Here is a 20740-nt window from a genome sequence, read left to right on the forward strand (position 1 = left end):
ATTCGTTAGTCTAGTTGTTTGATGAGGAAATGAAATATAGCCTATAGTTGCAATACACAATTTTTGTAAGCTCCGTGCAACAGCGGACTATTATTACTAGAATATTAGAAATCTAATACTCAAGCTGTTTTCTCATTTTTCTACTCTTAATATTAAATAAAAAAACGACTGAACGAAAGATACACGGATTCTCTTGAACCACCACCGCGTTTGTGGCAGAAAACTACTGCAGTGCAGCCAAAATGCTCTGTTCGACTTATCTGAGATCCTTTACTCTTCCCTGTGGATGACCTGTGACCTACTTTCTGTAAGATCTGAATTTTTGAACTTGAATTTTTGAACTTGAATTTTTGAACTTGAATTTTAGAAAACTGAATTTGAAGTTACGAATTTCTTCATCTTGAAAACTTGAATCTGTATTTTTTTAAACTGAATATTTGCAGTATACGAATTCAGAACAAAAAAACTAGCTGTTGGAAAATACATGTCTATAAAATTCAGCCATAAAAACATTTCAGTTTGTTAAATTTCAAATGTTCAATATTCGTTTTAAAAAAATCAAATTCAGAACTATTTAAACTACCACCTAAAATTCAATTTTGTTAGATTTCACTTGCAAATAATTCAAATTTACACTATTCAAATTCAAATCGTTTTGTCATATTATTAGCTCCATACATATCCCTGCAACATTTGCATGAACATGGCCTGAAAGTTACTCAGGAACCGAACATTTGGGTTAGCGCTTACTCTAAATTAACTTAACTAGTTAAACTGCTAAATCTCCTTTCTTGAATACCTCCTAATGATAGAAATCTGCTGTGCTACAGTAAATAAGGGACACATCCGAAATGTCCAGTATTGTGGTCCTGCAGGATCAAGAACCATCACTCAACCATCAGCCCCAAGCAGATCTGCAGACAAGTTTCCAAAATGATCCTTGTGATCTCTGAAGGACACTCAGAAACGATGACCAGGAGACTTGGTTGTATCTTCAGCAGGATTCTTTACTGAGAATACTAGCTTTCGGTAGCTGCAGTCATCAAGTCTGACTACGGGAACTTTACATGGTATCTTATAGGCATTCAGTGGGCAGTCCTTAAAGGTGTTGACAGTCCTTAAAAGTGTTGACCTTACACACAGCCTTAGAGATGACAACTAAATCAAATAATTTAAAAGACAATACAGGCAATTGCCTTCGACTAAAAAAAACCTGACTGAAGATAATGGTACCCCTCAATTGTATAAACATCACATGGCCACAAGAACTAAGACTATGTAAACATTCACACATAGTTTGACTCAGTAGGAAGATCAAAGACTGACAAAACCCCTTCAATGGATCTGATCAGTAAATTGATGCCCAATACAGTGTAGTTCACCTTAGTTTTTCATGTGATGTTATGTAAGGATGTAGGATAAGCAGATCTTTAATTTGTAATCCTACACCTCCATCGGATGGACAACTCATGCCCCTGGTTGAGCCTGTTCCAGAGGTCTGCTTTGAAAATGCGACAGGGGCACATTTACACTGTTACACTTTTCAGGGAATCGCCAATGGGTTATTTACAGTTGTCTCTGCATATACAAATAGGATAGGAGAAACTATTTTAACGGCCAAAAATGACACCTCAGCTTTGTATCAGAGCCTTCATCTCTAATTGAAATGCTCATGAGAAAGCCCTCTGCAGTAGAAAGTCTGCAAACTCTCTCCTACGAATCACACGCTGCATTTTGAAGGTGTTGGACGAAACACTAGAGAAGGCCATCATGCGATCTTTCAGTTCTTGGAAAGTTCCATCGCGAACGAGCTGAACTCTCATTGGTCCGATGCTGCCCTTCATCCTGAAGGATCTGTAGATGTCAGAGTCCTCCTGTAGGCAGTGGTCTAACTGTTGGATTTGAAAAGATATCTAGAATATGAGCAGTTAAAGAGAAGGATTCTTAAAAGTTTTTTAATGAACATTATAGTCACCTTGTATCTTTGTTCCTCTGAGAGGTTCCTCACACCCTTTAGCTCAACAAACACAAGATAATGCGGCTGAGATATTCCAGATGCATTGCCTACAGCAAACACAAATAACTAATTAAATGAAAGGTTTACTGCACGTATTTCCATTTCAGTATTATACGCAAGATCGACCTTAGGAAAATTCAAGTTATGTTCCAGATTCATTACAACTTGTACACTATTTACGTTGCAGAAAGGGTCAAAATTCAATCACACTAGTCTCATGCTGACATGTATAATGTTCTGCAGTCCGGAGAGGGTTGAAACGAAATTCCAGTCCTTGAGGTGCTGGATGCAGCCTGGAATCATAAATCACACCATGTTTGCTCATATGGCCAGAGGAGACTGGCCCCTCGACTGAGCCTGGTTTCTTCCATGATTTCCCCACCCCCCCCATCTCTGTCACCTGATGGAGTTTGGGTTCCCTGACATTGTCGCCTTTGGCTTGCTTAGTTGGGGACATTAAACTGACTCAAGCTGAATAATGACACTATTGTTTTCTGTAGAGCTGTTTATAGCTGAATTGAAATCATTTCATTATTGATGAACTGATGCTGTGTTTCCTGTTTACCCTTGTTAAGCTGCTTTGAAGCAATCTGTATTGTAAAGTGCTACTTAAATAAAATTGCCTAGGCTGTATATCAGCGGCGCTTGTAGGATTTTATCTGAGGGTATGCACAGATGGGAAAAAACAATAAAAAGTGGAGAAACTTGCTTGTGTTAACATTTTAGTTCTTTTTTTTTTTTTTGGAGTATATCTAGCATTAATGTAACTATTATTGGACACTTCAATAAGACTCTGTACACCTGAGCAGAATAAAGGCGCCTCTAGACACGTTTTAAAACAAAATGGCACAAAAAAAACAAAAACAAAAAAAAACACCCATCTAGTGCATGTTCACATGAAAACAACTGAAAAACGCCGTAGGTGACACAAAAATCCTTTTGGTTTGAATGGTCACTTATTCACTTGACAATTCTCTCTGAAAATGAAGTAACCTCTCAAAAATGAAGTTAGCCTCGTGTCTCAATTGCTTGTAGGTGAATATCCGCTGTTGTATATATTTGTTTTAATTGTAATGAACTTGGAACATTCCTTTAAATGACAATGAAACTCAAACATTACCTAGAATGCCACTCTCAACACAGCTGTAGTCTATGAGTCTGGATCCTGGCCACTGCGTCACTGTCCTCTTAAGGGCCCTCAAAAACAGCGATTCAGACACTTTCTCACCACGCACGCTCAGCATCTGACCACGCCTGAACACACGTTAAAGAAACGATAACATAGAAATATGTTTTTAATTGATTAGATCAGTGCTTCTCAAACATTCAGGACAGGTACTAACTTTGATAAAAATTTTCCAGCATTTAAGTAAGAATTTGTAGTGTGAGGACTGTGAGCAGCATACATAATGCCATATTCTGCTGCAGAAGCAAACAGAATAATAATGAATCTGTTCAGCATTATCTAATCACACCATTAGATAATACATTACATTAATGCATTTGGCAGCGTATTTATCCTGCATTTAAGGAACACATTCCATCAATTTCATGCATTCCCTGGGACATGAACCCATGATCTCAGCGTTGCAAGTGCAAGTGTAGTTTGTTCTACAGGAATGGAGCTACAGCAACTAAAAATATATATATTATTTATATATACATATATATATATATATATATATATATATATATATATATATATATAAATAACAGTGTGAAATAGTGTTGTGCTGTGTACCACTGTGTATCACAGTTAAAGAACCACTTGATTAGATAATGTATAATAAACATGAGTACCTATACTGAAACTCCACTTTTGGACACTGGTTATGAAACCCGACTACTTTCACAACATCTCCAATGCGATACCTGAAAAACATAGATAAACACTTAAGTAAACGTCTAGTACATAATTTTACCAATATTTTACTTTTCTAAGTTTCTAAAATCTGTTTATTGTTTCTCTGAAAAGACAGAACAACAATAGAAGCCGTCTGGAGAGAAATAACGGAGACACTGTACAAAGATTAAATTGTTGTATATGTGTATGAAATCGAACATACTTTGAAAAGCTAAGCGTCTGCTGTACACACACAAAGAGTATCTGTCAAAACTGAAGTATACTTTGGGCTTAAGCAAAAAAAAAAAAAAAAAAAACTGTTGGAGGATGAATTGTACAAAGATCCAAAAGACTAAACATTTTATATGAATTGAGGAAGCAGCACTGCACCAATACATGATGCCATTAAAAAAAGATTAATTTAATTAGTTGTAGCCTATTTGCAGCGTAAGTGTTGTTCAGAGTTTAGTGAAGATCAGGTACATTTCTAGAAATTGTCCATTCAGATATTTTAACAACATCCACTTCTGCAAAACTCTTAACATCGAATGAAAATGTACTTTGACATTCACTTTGTTTTTACCCTCAAATGATCATCCGTGTAATTATAACTGAGGAAAGTAACGTAATATCTCCATGGTAAAATCAGTTATTTTTTTGGACACAAAAACATTTTTATTCCTACTTAAGACTATTAAGAACTGAACAGACAGATGGTATAAGAGCAGTGAAAACAGGGTGTGAAAAGAAAACCAAATAAATGTTAAGCAGCAGGATCATGTACCTGACCTGAATAATCCTGAGGCATTGGTGACCAGCAGCTCATAGTTGTTTCCTTCTTGAAGCTGCTCAATCAGGAGAGTTTTGGGCTGCTCTAAATCCAGATCCTCCTCTGGTATAAACTCACAGAACATGGAGCGGGGACACAGGAGATACTGTCTGCTCTCCTGCAGAGGCCACAGGTTCACACCTATCAAGCCTGAAACATGAATTACAGACTATTACACACAACTAATGCATGTACAGTGCCCTCCACAATTATTGAACCCCCTGGTAAATATGATCAAAATTGGCTGTAAAAAATAAATCTGCATCGATTATCCTTGTGATTTTTCATTCAAAAAATGTGCAAAATTCTAACCTTTCATTGAAGTAAAAGAATTGAAAGTGGGGGGAAATCACATTATGAAATAAATGTTTTTCTCCAAAACATGTTGGCCACAATTATTGAAACCCTTTTATTAAATACTTTTTGCAATCTCCTTTTGCCAAGATAACAGCTCTGAGTCTTCTCCTATAATGCCTGATGAGTTTGGAGAATAACTGACAAGAGATCAGAGACCATTCCTCCACACAGAATCTCTCCAGATCCTTCAGATTCCCAGATCCATGTTGGTGCTTCTCCTCTTCAGTTCAGCCCACTCATCAGGTCAGGGAACTGAGACGGTCATGGCAGAAGCTTCATTTTGTGCTCCACAACAAATTTTTGTTTTGATTTTGATGTTTGTTTTGGATCGTTGTCCTGATGGAAGATCCCACCTCGGCCCATTATAAGATTTCTAGCAGAAGGCGTCAGGTTTAGATTTTTTATCTGTTGATATTTGATAGAATCCACAATGCCATGTATCTGAACAAGAAGTCCAGGACCTCCAGCAGAAAAATATGCCCACAACATTAAAGATCCACTGGTAAATTAAATTGTACACATGGGGTACTTTTTATCCTTGTGTTCACCAAACCCATCTAGTGTGTTTGCTGCCAAAAAGCTCTGTTTTAGTCTCATCTGACCACAGAACCCTGTGTTGTTTGAAGATCCAGTCGTGTCTGACAATTAAATTTGCTGGAATTTGTTTTTGGATGAGCGAGGAGGTTTTTTTTAAAACCCTCCCAAACAACATGTGGGGATGTAGGGGTTGTTTGATAATTTTTTTTTTAGGCTTTCTGACCCTAAGACTCAACTAATCTCTGCAATTCTCCATCTGTGATCCTTGGAGAGTCTTTGGCCACTCAAACTTTCATACTCGCCGTGCATTAAGACAGTATAGACACACGTCCTTTTCCTGGCAGATTCATAACATCTTTAGTTGGTTATAACTTCTTAATTATTGCCCTGATGGTCAAAATGGGGATTTTCAATTCTTTAGCTATTGTCTTACAGCCACTTTCTAGTTTGTGATGCTCAACAATCTTTTGCTACGCATCAGAACTATATTCTTTGGTTTTACTCATTGTGATGGATGATTAAGGGGATTTGGCCTTTGTGTTTCCTCATATTTAAACTCCTGTGAAACACGAAGTCATAGCTGGACAGTTTCATGTTCCTAGTCCCCCTGGTGTACTAAAAAAGGTAAATATTAATGGGAATATACTTCAGAGATATTTTACTCGTAAAAAATTCTAGGGGTTTCAATAATTGTGGCCAACATGTTTTGGAGAAAAACATTTATTTCATAATGTGATTTCCCCCCACTTTCAATTCTTTTACTTCAATGAAAGGTTAGAATTTTGCACATTTTTTGAATGAAAAATCACAAGGATAATCGATGCAGATTTATTTTTTACAGCCAATTTTGATCATATTTACCAGGGGGTTCAATAATTGTGGAGGGCACTGTATGTGAGCTCTACTCGCTGCAAGTATATGCTCCATTCACAACTTTGCTGCTGAATGTTTGCTGTACTGAATATTAGGCATTGCTAGTTCTCAACAATGTTTGTACCTGGACAGAGATACACTGCTTACTGCAAGGAATAAGACACTCCACTATAATAGCTGTCGCTGCATCAAGTTGCTCTGCATTGGCATAAAGTTTGCTGAAAAGCTCAACACGTCCAAAACTAGTAACTAAGAGTCAATTGAAAATGAGAAAATAATAGAAAATGAGGTCTCTGCTATTAAAATGTATAAAAAAATATATGTAGTGATAGTATTTTCCAGTGCTGTATTTAAATACATTGAAACTACATATAGCAGGAATTTAGTTCAAATAACTGTATTTAACGTATTACTGTTAATAAAGACACATAGATAAACATGTATTTATCTCTATTACAACTTCAGGTAGTGGATTGTGAAGGATTCCAGACACAACTGTTTGATTTTGAATTTCATTTAGATAATTCTCTAAGTCAGAATTCAGTGCATGACATTACCTTCAGCAATCTTAGGGAATATGTTATGAATAACACATAAAATATTAAAAACCAATGCTTATCATGGCTTATTTCTTTAATATATCACAATCCAATTAAGAAATGTACACACCAGGGTTTTTTTTCTTCCGAGGTGAAAGGGGAGGCATTGCGTCTTTTTAAAAAAAACTGAATGAGAAAATAATCTACAGTACAAAAAATATTACATTAAAAAGTGTATAAAACTCGGAAGGAGGCAGCGTCCCTCTTGCCTCCCCTTTTATCTCATGCATAACCAAATAAACGCTGGTTTATGTCATGTCACATTCGAACCTGACATGATCTGTGAGGGTTTTTTAGTGAACAATCAGTTTGATGAAATTAAAGATATATCTCTATGTCTGTGACCATCACGACACCTGCAGTGTTTACGGAAATGTTTAACATCAGTGCATAAGAACAGCTTAACATCAGTGCATAAATAAAAAGTCTTACTGTGTTCTTGTAGTTATTGTTTTGAATAAATGTTTTTTTTTAAATGCTTTAAAAGCACTAACTTGATGAGAATTATATTAGATTTTTTTAAATAAATGAAACATTACTTACACTATTAAGAAAACAACAACTAATACAATTCTAAGTAATGTTTATTTAACCTGAAAAAATGTGTCAAAATTAAGCGTAACTGGAACATAAAACAGTGTGAAGTTTGACTCCTCATTTTTGAACACCACTGCACAATACTGGTAAACACATACACACACACACACACAGAAACACACCTTCAGTGGCAGCGTAGAAAGGGGAGTAGAACGGGACATCTTTACAGTAGTTCTGTCTTAACATCTCCCCATAAATCTGGTTTGAGCCCGAGTCCACTGCCAGGACCAGGTGTAACTTGGGCCATAGTCTGAGTGCGATCCCCTCAAAGCCTTTCTCAAACTGGGCTGTGAGCTCAGTGGCTCTCACTGGATCTGGCTTCATCAGCTTCTCTAGAGCACAGCGTACATCAGCCTTCAGGTTCAGACCGGAGTTGATCCTGCCCACTTCCACATCCACAACAAGATCTTTCCAATGTTCCTAAATGCAGATGAACACAGGGTCATGGGGTCTATCTGATATATTCAGAGTCAGATATAAAACAATGAGTTGATCAGACAAATCTAAGAGCGGGACAAGAATCTCAAGCATATTATATGTTGTATTCTATCTAGCTGTATTCAATGTTAGAACATATTTGAACAACTCATTACAAAAAAGTATTCATGGTATCACTACTGTGTGTGTTTTTTTTCTATCTTTTTTTCCTTTTGAACATGAGCAGTGCGGTCCAACAACACTGAAAACCTGGAATTATTTTTCTCTCTTTAAACCAGGAAATAAACAAAGTTTTGAATTATGATTTAAAAAGAATTCTGCATTATTCCTTGGTCACTAAACATTTCTGTTCATCAGATGGCTTTATACAGTGTGGTCCGTGTGATCTGAGGCCTTGTATTTAAACCTTTAAAAACAACGTTTTTTAAAGCTTTATTAACAAAGAGAAGTTATGATGTAAAGCAAATGACAACTATCTGAGATTGTGCACAACTTCTAGGTGATCCCTCAAATTTGAATGCTGATTATATAATTATTCAATGAATAATGTAATATAGAAGCATTTTCATAAGGGATCTCAGACCTTTGGTCCTCATTATACCTGCAGGGCTCTGAAGGCATAAAAGACGGTAGAGCAGAAGTTGGATTCCAGCGTGCCGAGATTGCGGTCCTTCAGCCCAAACAGCAGATGCAGATACAAGGCGTCTCTCTCATTCAGCACCTAGAGACAAAACAAACAGTATCTTTTAGATTCTGTATACTAGTGTTCTGATCATACAGAGCCTATGGTTAAACACATTTCATTTTAGTTGGCAGATACTTTTATCCAAAGTTACTTCCATTGCATGCACAGCAGCTTTGTGGACTCCAGCTGCATGACTTGTACTTGAGGAACAACAGCATAATTAAACATAATCAAAGAAGACTTGGGATTCAAATTAAATAGACTCGTAAGCAGATTGTACGAAAACTCATGAATGATATTCATATGAATTTATTCCAACAACTAAAATTGTGTTGTTTTAGTTTTCTATTACGTGCATAAATGAATGCAGCAAATCAGTGATTCACTGACAGCAGTCAAGGCTTTTTTTGAAGGCACACAGTTCTGACAGACTGCTATTTATTATATTAAATTATGCAGGCAATGATTTTATTTGTTCTCAGCATTGGAATTAAAACTGCAGAAACAAGTGTGACAGAAATAAGTATGTTCATCAGTGTTATAGTTTTGAAATTTTACATTTTAAATTTAGTTTCCGTTCATTTAGTTTTTATAATACTTTTAATATTTTATGGCTGCCACAGTAAACAAACTAATTCTATTATTAAAGACTAAGTAAAGGGAGAAAACAAGGTAGGATTAATCATTTAACAAATGAGTAAATATAGAAACAACTGGACATACTCAGAAAACCTGACAACAGAGGAGTCAAGAAATAACACAGGGAAACTTGAAAAACAGAGACATCATGTGACAAGCACACACTAGGGGTGCTTCTCATTTCTAATTTGTGCATCTTTGTTTCCTTTCCTCGTGTCTCAGCTCCACCGCCTTAGGATGCAAGGGAAGAAAATGAGGACAGAGGAATCAAAGGAAATCTTATTTTAAATTGGAATATTCTTAATCACTCGAGCATCACTCGGACGTAACCAGAGGAAGATGTGGATCTTGCACATAATAATTCCTCTTGAAACTAAATTGCAGAACTCATCCTCTGAGAAAATATTTCTCAACGTGAAAAATGATCAATGATGCACACTTTCGTTCCGTGGTAGAACTGTCCATTAGCTAGTTTGAAAAAGTCGATGACAATACTGTATAACCACTGCTGCTCCATACTTTCACATGAGTATAATTTAGATCCAACACTAATCAAACATACAAGAAAAATCTAATTAATATTTTGAGGATTACTTGAAAATTACAGCCAGGTGTGTTTGATTAGACAAGGACATTATAGCACCCTGTAATGGGGGTGGGGTACTATGTATAAAAAGTATTGTCATTTGTACAAGTTGAAAGCAAATCTATGAAAATGCCCTTTAATAAAACCTGACAACATGCGCTTTAACCTGTTATGAATTGTTTGATTACAATTACAAATCTAAAACAGTGGAAAACAGAGGAACCTCTCATGATTTGTCTCTCTTTTCACCTTAACATTTACAAATATTATCACTGAATATCATGTTAAATTCATATTCATCCATCCCCTACCTGATAGACGGGTGCTGGTGTGGTGTACAGATGCAGCATGTGTCTAGAGGAGGCAGGGGTTGAGGAGTTGGGGCCAATGGGAATACCTGCCTCACTCTGACGAAAAAGGGGCGAGTAAAAAAGCTTCAGGGTCTTCTGGAGACAGTTGGTGGCTGGAAAGGCTCGACTCATAGCATCTAGACAAACAGTCACCCCCTGCCAGAAAAGTGCACAAAAATAATAATTACAATAATTACAATAATAATTGCCATCTGGGAAATGTACAAAGACCCTTGCAACAACCCCAAACTTGTTGCCAGTCGGTCTGCATTGGCCCATTACTTCTAAAATTCTATTCTGCTCCTAAACATGTGTTAAGGAATCTGGCAGGTTTCTCCATGTTTTTTCACTGCCTTCTGTGCAAACAATCATACTGAATAATGCATTTCTACAATAATAAATGATAAATACTCTGACCGATAGAAAGACAGGGGGAGTGTTTGGAAAACCTGTTTAAAAACTTTGGTGTAATGCTGACATAACTTTGTACTTGTAAAAAATGTTTATGTGTGACCTGTAGAAAGAATTCCGTGTTGGTGTCTCTGGTGCTCAGAAGCATCCGGCTGGTTCCAGACGTTCCTGATGTCATTGCCAGAATAAGAGGCTTCTCCGATATTAAAACCTTCTGCTCACCTTTAGCCACACGCTCCACATACTTTTCATAATGGTCATAATCCGTGACCGGATGGCGCTGTCGAAATGTTTCTGTGTCTGAAATGATACAATAAAAACTGTCATACATTTCATGACAAGATGGTGGCATGTCCCACATGGTAATTTCCATTGCCTAGAGACAAGAAGTAAAAAAGAATTGCTCCACAACAACTGTTTTTTTTGTGTGTTTTTTTTCAATGAAAATATACTATTGTCTAAGATTCTAATATATGTAGCCTAAATAAAATTAACTATATATCTAATATACGTAAATTAACTATACAGAATATCTGTGGCATGCAGTCAGAGCCTTCAAATGCTTCGGGAGAAGGGCGATAAAACATTATAGATTCAAAAGCTATGAAACTATATTTTGCACTTTCAATAAAAACCTTATGCATTTAATAATTTACTAATGCATAAATTATAAACTTATTTAAATGAATAAATAAGTATATTAATGTAATATTTCAATGTTATATTTTTCATAAATTTGCAAAGTTATGACAAATAAAAATTGTCATTATGAGGTATTGAGTAGATGTGAAAAATGTGAATTTAAGCTTTTTAGCATAAAAACCATAGACAGGGAAATACCCTGGACAGATGGCCAGTCTATCAAGGTTACTACTTTACAGAAATTACAGGATGGCTGCCACAAAACACAAATGTGACAGAAACAGTGGTAGAAACTGGCCATTAGCTAAATAAATAAAAATGTAACAGAGGTTAAACATTTAGCCTAATGGACAACTAAAAACTGTCACCCTGTTAATACAGTGGGTGGACTGAAATCAAAACGAGGGACTGAAATCAGAGGATTTATCTTATAATCGTCCATGCCAGAGAAACATTATGTCAAGAGTAGGGACTTTAAAAATAGGGCCCCCTCACCCAGACTATCCTTCCCCTAGTCAAGATGAATGTTGACAGTAATAGTTTTACACCTAGTTTGCCCCAATGAGTTGAAACATCTGGGTTTCACAAATTCACTCTGAGGAAAAGTGGCATCATGTTCAGCCACCTGTAAAGAAAAAGTTCACCCTCTCAACTTTTTATAGGAGTCAGTGAAATTTGAGACAGATGGGTGCAGAAATAGCTGTTTTGGGCATTTATCTTGACTCGCTGATCCTGATAATATTTGTAAAAGTATATCAAATAAAGCTTTAGGGAATTGCCTGATATCAAGAGGTGCAATACCCCAATCAGAGTTTTATACTTGTACAACATCAAAATAGCCTGCAGGGTTATACTTCATTTTCCCAACCTGGCAAGACAGAGTGAAAGACCGGATAGGTAGTCCTGATACTCAGCCAAAAAAATAATAATAAAAAAAATAAAAAAAATGGCAGACTCTCATAAGACATAAGAACATCAGATTTAAAGATACATCCAGATCAAACGTTTAGACTGATCAGTTACAGTAAGTTTGGTCATCGAAAATAATCAAAAATAAAGTTTGCTTAAGAATAAAGTGAAGCTTTTACATTTAAACACAAAAAAACATGACATGAGTGATTATAATATTTGATTAAATACTCAATTATTAAATCGAAATAAAGTGAGTATCAAATCTAAAATTGAACACCCCTGTTTTGATATGAATAAATAAAAAGAGTACTTTTAACATTTATTATACTGTAAGTTACACGCTTCGAAATCAATCACCTTTAATTGATCCGAAGTCGTAGAGTTTGCCGTAGACTGTGTCGGAGTGTTTGCGCAGGCGCTTGAGCAGAGTTTCCTCCTGAACGCGATAAACGTCCTGAGTGTCTTTCTCCAGTTTGTTTCTCTGGCGATTCCCCAGCCAGCACACTGCCTTCATAGCAGCATACTGAGTCAGAAGACTCGATATGGACCGATTCTCGATCTTTATCTTCCATAGAAGAGCCATACAGCAAAGACACAGGAGCAAAAATGACCATGCAGGAGCTGTTACACAAGAACATAACGTATAGCAATGACTCTTCCCGAACGAAAGAGGGCGCCAATGTTAACATTAACATTTAACCACAGATAGCACAGGGTTTATGTATATGTAAATATAAAATGTATTCAACTTTACAATTATGTATATATGTATTAATCATTTATAGCCAAAACATAAAACAACCATTTAGGTGTACTCAAAGAAAGCCTGGTCAATTGACTATTCTAAGTAACAAGTAACAAATTCATTTTTGGATTGACAGCTCCTCACCAAGAAGTGCTGTAGCAGTACCATAGTACGTACAGTGATGGCAATACCTTGACATAAGCAAAAGGGACCAAACCAATTTGAATGTACATATAGTATGATTATCATGTTTCTTTTTGATATTGTCTGTAACGGACAGAGCTAACGTTACCAATAATAAACTATATTGTTATCACAGAAACAAACTCACCACATGTAATGGTCACGGCCAATAAAGCAATAAAACATGGTAAAATGATCCACAAATGTTGAGGTGTCCGAATCATTGTGACGGACAGTATTATTGAAAACTGAAACCAAACACTAACACCAACTACTTCTTCTTCTTCTGTGCAACACGGTAGGATCAAGCGCGCCACCTACTGTTCGTGTTCAGTGCTGCCACCAAAGACCATGAAAAGGCAAGTGCTGCTCACTGCAGAACCAAAGGATGTCCAGGGGCCAGTTGCATAAACTTAGCCACTATGTTAAAGACTATGTCTAAAGAAATAGTTTGACCAACTAGCAGTTATATAAGCGGTTATCAGTCTTACTTTTCCAGTTCAAATTAGACCAATATACTTTTTTTATGTAATTGACTTAAAATAGTTAGGACTAGTCTTAAAAGAATCAAATGAAATGACTAACTTTTAAGACTAGTCTAAGCAGTTTATGCAACCGGCCACAGCTCCCCTTCTCTGGATGTCATGGGTTGAGCTTGACCTAGTCCAGCTTTCCTCCGAGGATCTAACGGGTAGAGGGATGGGGTTAGGGTGTGGTTGGACCTTCTAGCTCCACCCATTATGATGCACCCAAATTACATCTAGAGAGCTGGACGTCCAGAGAGGGGGAGCTGGACTTCATTCTCCACCCATGGCTCTGCAGTGAGCAGCCTCTGAAGTTCAGTTGAACTTCAGCCTTTACAGAACCCATGAAGCTAGCTGAACAAACTCAGGGTTACAGGAGATGTTTCAAGTTGACAAAACCAAACCAATAATGCTTTGCTGGTACCATGATACTGCTGATCAACTTTTTCTATCAAATCAGACTTTGATCATGAGTTCATGAGAGTAACTATGGAGCGCAAGCATAATGTAACTTCTCACTGCTAAAAATGTATGTGTTTATGAAAACTGAAGAATTTAAATGTATTTACACAGTAAGAAGAAAAGAGTTGATGAAAAAGGATGATGAACAAATATCAGTAAAATAAGTTAATTTATTTAATTAGATTTTATATAGATAATATTTATAGGTACACAGCAACCCAAACATGTAATTTTAAAGCTTGACTTTATATATTGATTCTAAAGCTTATTTGTAAAACTAAAATTATAAAATCAATTGTTAAACTAATTTTGGATTAAGGGAATAATTATAATATATACAATATAAAATCATATAAAAAAAAATAATGACATGATTTTATGTCCAATCAAAAGCTCTTTAGAATCAAAAGCACCCTACCCCCTATACTAACCACCTTTTTTTTTTTTCTTTTTTTTACTGTTAAATAGATGTATCTCTAGTTTTACAATATAGTTCACAATATAGTTATTTTGGTTATCTTATTCTATCTTTGTTATTAAAAATAAGAACAAAGATACAAAAACACTTAGGACAAATGCAATATAAGAAAGATGCAAATGAAATGAGCAGGGCTTTGAGTTTTTCATGTACAAGTCTATTTAACAGTAGAAATCAAGTAATACAGAAAGTGAATAATGAAATATTAAAAATAAAACAGCATTGCCTTCACAGTATTAAACAAATATACATTCATTTTAAAGCTACTAAAGGTATTCAGTCAAGAGCAGTGAGTGTTTTTCTCTTTTTCTTTTGTTTAATTAACAATGAGGACAGACAGCAGCAGCTTTATTAGGCTGTTCACTTAAAGAACTAATGCTTTATCGCTTTAACACATCAATATATTTACTATATATAGCGCGGCTATATTTACATGCCACGGTATAAACAACAGCAAATGTTATAATTAATTTAAAATATAATTAAATGGGAATTATATCATGCAAAATTTCCAGTTGAAGTGACGCAATCTCATAAAAAAAAAAAATGTTTTGCCATTCTCTTTAAGCATCAGCATCTCTGCGTCAGCCTTTATGACGTCACAAATAAATTGTCACCTATTACAGTATTTAAAAGTGTGAAAGCACAGTGTAGTGTAAAAGTGTAAAAGCTTTTGAAAGCACAACCAAACAAAGTGTTTGATATGGAGTGTACACAAACCCTGTTTACAACTCAAATGCACCACCAACACGGCAGAGAAACCTCGTCATCTGTTTGATGAGATTCCTGTTGGTGTTCCTGAGATTGATGGAGGAAGAGAGCAGAAAAGTGGAAGAAGAGCTTCTGGAAGTGTCCCAGAGCTGTTGCAGGCGTAGGAGGATTTGGCTTTGTATTTGAAGGGACTCGATTGAACGGATGGACTTCAGTTATTGTTTTTGACTAACAAAATTGACCATATCTGTTTGGCATCGTGTTTGGCATGATATGACAGATCTCTGTGCAAATGTTAATTGTTGATTCTTTGTTTTGTTGATCAGGTGGCTGTGAAATTTTCAGTGATGCCAAACATGCCAAATATAAAAGTGGTGAGTAGGCTGCACTCTCTGTTATTGCTTCACAGTCACTGTTTAGAATTTATAACATCTTATACTCATGTTCATCTCAGACTACAAATGGCCTTACATTGATGGCCAATAAGGGACGCAGCGTTCCTCAGACAATTAAACTGCTGGACAGGCTGGATGATACAGATGACTACATCCTCGGTCCTATCCTGTCACAAGGTGAGATCTTCATCAAAGACCAAAAAAAGGAACATTTTATAAATCATACAAAAAAGACTAATAGCTTCAAAGAGAGCAGGTGTAAAGTAAAAGCTATAATCAGACATCTCACTTGCCTTTTTGCACAGAATGCTGCGATATGATTTGTGCTTGTTTGCAGCCTAAGGCACAGAAGAGACTCATTCTGAAGGAGATGTGTCTCCATGACTGGTTGATGAAATAAGACATGGAGAACATCAGCAAACAACTCCTGTCATGGCCACCCTGTTGGTTTCTGTCTTCACTCAGGTATGCATTTGGCAGGCTGACATCTCAGTGGAGATCTGCTTGCTTGGGGATCTGCAAATAATAAAAAATAAAATTTGTATACACTACTGGTCAAAAGTTTTAGATCGGTAAGATTTTTTATGTTTTTAAAAGTAGTCTCTTCTGCTTATCAAGGCTGCATTTATTTGATAAAAAACAATAAATAAATAAAACAGTATTATTGTGAAATATTATGACAATTTAAAATGACTGTTTTCTATTTTAATATATTTTAAAATGTAATTTATTCCTCAGATGAAAGCTGAATTTTCAGCATCATTACTCCAGTCTTCAGTGTCACATGATCCTTCAGAAATCATTCTAATATGCTGATTTTATGCTCAAAAAACATTCATTATTATTTTCAACGTTGAAAACAAAACAAAATTCTTTGATGGATAGAAAGTTCAAAAGAACAGCATTTATTTAAAATAGAATATTTTCTAACATTATAAATGTCTTTACTGTAACTTTTGATCAGGTTTAACTCAAAAAAAAAAAACTACAAAAACAATAACTAGGCCAATAGAAAAAAAATGCAGCCCTGATATATTGAAGGGAACAGGTAAATTACATTTATTACAATGGGTTTATGTGAAGATTGTTTTAAGTTCACTTAAATTGAAAGTTGTTATATTTTTTTAAAGCCTAAAAAATGCTATATTGATAGCTTTCAATTAGACTTTAAAGCTGAATGGCTATAATTGAGAAAAATCAGATGCCTCACCTTCTCCAGGGCTGGACTCATGAGGTCGTTAGCCAGGCTCTCAGAGATTACACCTGCTGCCACAAGGTCATTTTTGGGAGCCACTCTATTACAGGTGGGGCCAGGTGTTTGAGTGGTGGAAAGAGTGGCTGATGTTGTGTCAGTAGGTTGAGTGCTGGATGTGTGAGTGGCGGGAGTGATGGATGGAGTGGCGTCACTTCCATCTGCAGATGGGAGCATTCTCACCACCTAAGAAAGTAAAACATATGTAAAACCCATTAGCACACTTGAAAAGAAATTCAAGTAGCTTACAGGATGAATTATCATTATATTAATGTTAAAATGACCTGGGTTGTGGCAGCAGCACCCCTGGACAGAGGAAAGATGCCAGCCTTGCTGAACCCAGCCTTGACATTTTGAGCTGTGACAGCAGTGGGGTAAAAATTTTTGAGGAGAGTTGAAAACTGCTTCTTCCCCACAACAAGATCCCTTTGCACCAGACCCATCCTGGAAGCCATGGTGGAGAAAAAGCAGTCTTCAGTGGGTTGAAGAGAGCAATATCCAGGGGCTGAATGATGTGTGTGGTGTGGGCAGGTAGGCAGAGAATTTAAATTTTATTTTCCCTGCAGTACATGATTAAATCTTTTGAGACATGTGTCTCATGTTGGTCTATGATTAAAGTAAGTGGTCTCACCTCAGGATCATACCTGATCAAATGCCGGAGCAATTTCAGTAAGAGCTCTTGAGTCCATGTAACCCTTCTCATGGATGCCATAGAGACTGGGGGGCCTATCCAGCCTATAGGCATTACTTGGGTGGCAGCCGGGGTAAATGATGAAGGGTGGAATGTTGTCCCCGGCTGCAATCACACAGCAGTGCACCGTGATGTGCTCCCTGGTTGTCTGCTGCTGCTGGTATATATTTCCTCCCAGTCTGGCATATATTTCCTCCCAGTCTGGCATAGGACCTTCTCCCTGGACTGAGGCTTGTCTCCAAAGTCAGTCTCATCACAGGTGTGGATAAGCTGTGGCTTTTCCTCCAAACTGTGCTTCACATAGAGGGCCTAATTCAAGCTGAAGAAACCTTCAATGGCCTCCAGCTTTGTCCTGGGAATCTGTCGTCTGTGAGGTCTGTCTTGCATCTTCATTTATATAGCGCTTTTAACAATGTAGATTGTTCCAAAGCGGCTTTACAGAGATACAAGGATAGTTTAAGTACAGAGATTGTTTCAGCTTTATAGCAGTTCTTGAATAAAGTTATTTTCCATCTAAAGTTAATCTGATTGATTCACTTCGGTCGCAACGATCATTAGTTATTAACTTAGGGGCCCGCACAACACCGTTTTAACAGAAAACTCTACACAGACTTTAAACGCGAAACCTGTGAGAACGCTGATGGCGTGCACATGCGTATTACGAGTTCAGTCTATTGGTATGCGCGTTTGAATATATGTGCGAATATTGAATAAAAAAATAATAATAAAAAAAACGTACTTTTTTATGAAAAGTTGGCTATGAAATAACCTCACAATCAATTGAGTTATAGTTCATGTTTAATTTGTTAAAGAATGACCATTTAAAATGTTAAAATATATTCAATTCATATCACAGTCGGGCGGGTCGATGGGGCCCGCACAAATCTGGCAAAGGATAGCCATCGGATGCGAGGAAGAAAAAGGTTACTAGTCCTCTGGTGCAACTTCAACGATATGTCTCTGTCTTGATTGGGGTGAAAGAGGGAGAAATTAATATGACACAAATATATAGATAGTTTATGTATGACCTGGAAGTATTTATTAAGCGATAGGCGGTAAAAGGTTATCTGTACGGAACATCGTTGTGTACGGAACATGGTTAGTCTACGTTACCAGGTAAGCTATGTAACTTAACTATTAAATTCATTCACAATATGTGTACATTCATTATTAATCGCATGTCTAATATGATGAAAACGGCTTCGTTAATGACAGTTGACAGTTAGCCTACTAATTATTGGGCCTAACGTAACTTACGTTACATGAATCACGTAAATATTTTCAATTCAAAATGGCCAAATTAGACAAGAGTTTATTAGTTAGCACCCCTGACTAGTCGGTCGTTTAACATCTGTCCTAAAACATGGCCAAATATAAAATATTTAGTTTGGCTACATACATCTGATCTGACCTCGCACTTTATAACCGTTAACTTACCTGAAGCGTCGCGCTGCTCTGGAATTTTCTCGCGCTCAGCAGCTTCTGTGGACATGAACTCCGCCTACTTTGATTTGATTGGTCATCTCAAATATTTTGACATTGAAGAGGAGCGATAGCTGAGCTCTGATAAGAAGGTCGATTATCTTGGCCGGCCCGGCAATGTCTACCTCATCGGTGATAAAACAAGTAAAGTTGTAAATTATCTTAAAGTAGGCTATTTTACAGTTTTTCCTGATTCAGTTGCAGAGTTTCCCAAACCATTCATTCAGTTCTCAAAACAAAAACACAAGGTGATTGTGCTTTAGAAAATGCATCCTAACACTGTCAGAGAGCTGGAAAATCATCTACTGGGTTTTTATAGCCTATACTGCTACCACTTGGACAAAATTACAGTAGCCTAGGCCTACACAGTAACGGCAGTCCCAAGTAGGGGAGCGCGGGGCACAAAGTAACGCGGGGTAAAAAGTAGTTCAAATTGGATTTTGGGATATTTTATCAATCTATTGCAGAAGTACCATAACAGACATATCAGAGAATTGATTGCCATAGTCATATTGGATTTTTGGATAAGTGCCTAATTGTCAATCCATTGTGATCCATTGCGAAAATGACATTACTGAGCAAACTTTTCGGGTGCAGGTATTCTTCTTGCCAAGACACCACTTGTCAAGACAGTGCAGTGATGGTAACCTAGGATGTAGCAGAGACCTCCAGAAGATACAGACATGGAGGAAGAGATGGACTACGAGGACTGTTGAGCTGGAAATATTGCCAGATTTCTCCACTGCGGCAGAACCACTGATGATTCCAGTGGAGGAGCCTGAATCTCAAACTCCACATGCTGGAGTGAAAATATTTCCACGTTCCTCGACCACAGTGGCAAAACCATTGCTGATCCAGGTGTCACCGCTACACCCTCTTCCAGATGAGGTGGAAACATGGACCTCTTTCTCCATTGTGGCAGAACCACTGATGGCTGAAAATGAAACTCCCCTGATGAGGTGAATAAATTGCCATGTTCCTCCACTAAAGGAGCAGAAACACTAATGGTTCAAGAGGCACATGCTGAGGAGAAAATACTGCCATTTTTCTCCACTGTGGCAGAACCATTGATGGCTCAGTTCGAAGAACCTGAAAAAGAATCACCAAGTTCCTTCACTGAAGTGGCAGAAACACTGATGAGTGGCATCTCACTCCACCTGCTGTGGAGGAAATATCTTTCTCCACTGTGGCAGAACCACTGATGGTTCAGATGGCACCAGCTGAGGTGGAGCAAGAGCATCCACCTGAAAGGCGAGGGAGGAGAAAGACAAAGAAGGAGAGACAGACAGACTCTTCAACTATAAAACTTCCAGCTGCAACTCCACCAGCAAAGCCAAAACATGCTTGGATGTATGTCAGTCCTGCAAGTCCTTCAAGGCTGAGGAAGAGACGATAAAAAAGGAGAGAGAGGTTGAAGATAAAACTCCTGTAATGAAAATGAAACAATTAATGATGTTTTATTAACAAAGTTCGGGAGGAGCACGTTCAGATAATTAACACAA

The 20740-nt window shown here is 37.0% G+C and overlaps 2 protein-coding genes across 3 annotated transcripts; both read right to left on the reverse strand.

Annotated features, from left to right (window-relative positions):
- Nucleotides 1-1387: 1387 nt before the first annotated feature.
- Nucleotides 1388-13546, reverse strand: ghdc (GH3 domain containing). The gene is made up of 11 exons (XM_082152753.1): nt 13392-13546; nt 12673-12936; nt 10865-11061; nt 10312-10506; nt 8692-8811; nt 7775-8072; nt 4650-4839; nt 3818-3889; nt 3138-3271; nt 1976-2064; nt 1388-1892 (listed from the first exon to the last, which is right to left on the reverse strand). Exons 1-11 carry the CDS (start codon nt 13465-13467, stop codon nt 1671-1673), a joined length of 1857 nt encoding a protein of 618 aa, XP_082008879.1. The 5' UTR covers nt 13468-13546; the 3' UTR covers nt 1388-1670.
- A 1308-nt stretch (nt 13547-14854) lies between these two features.
- LOC309485828 (uncharacterized protein) lies at nt 14855-17937 on the reverse strand. Of its 2 annotated transcripts, none has more exons than XM_082152885.1 (4): nt 17710-17937; nt 17350-17509; nt 17024-17251; nt 14855-16329 (listed from the first exon to the last, which is right to left on the reverse strand). In XM_082152885.1, exons 1-4 carry the CDS (start codon nt 17808-17810, stop codon nt 16303-16305), a joined length of 516 nt encoding a protein of 171 aa, XP_082009011.1. In that variant the 5' UTR covers nt 17811-17937; the 3' UTR covers nt 14855-16302. The 2 variants fall into 2 exon arrangements, with proteins under 2 accessions (XP_082009011.1, XP_082009012.1); XM_082152886.1 differs by having other exon boundaries at nt 17350-17570.
- Nucleotides 17938-20740: the final 2803 nt, after the last annotated feature.

Source organism: Leuciscus leuciscus (genome assembly GCF_965113295.1).
Source record: "Leuciscus leuciscus genome assembly, chromosome: 21".
NCBI classification, from domain to species: Eukaryota; Metazoa; Chordata; class Actinopteri; order Cypriniformes; family Leuciscidae; genus Leuciscus; species Leuciscus leuciscus.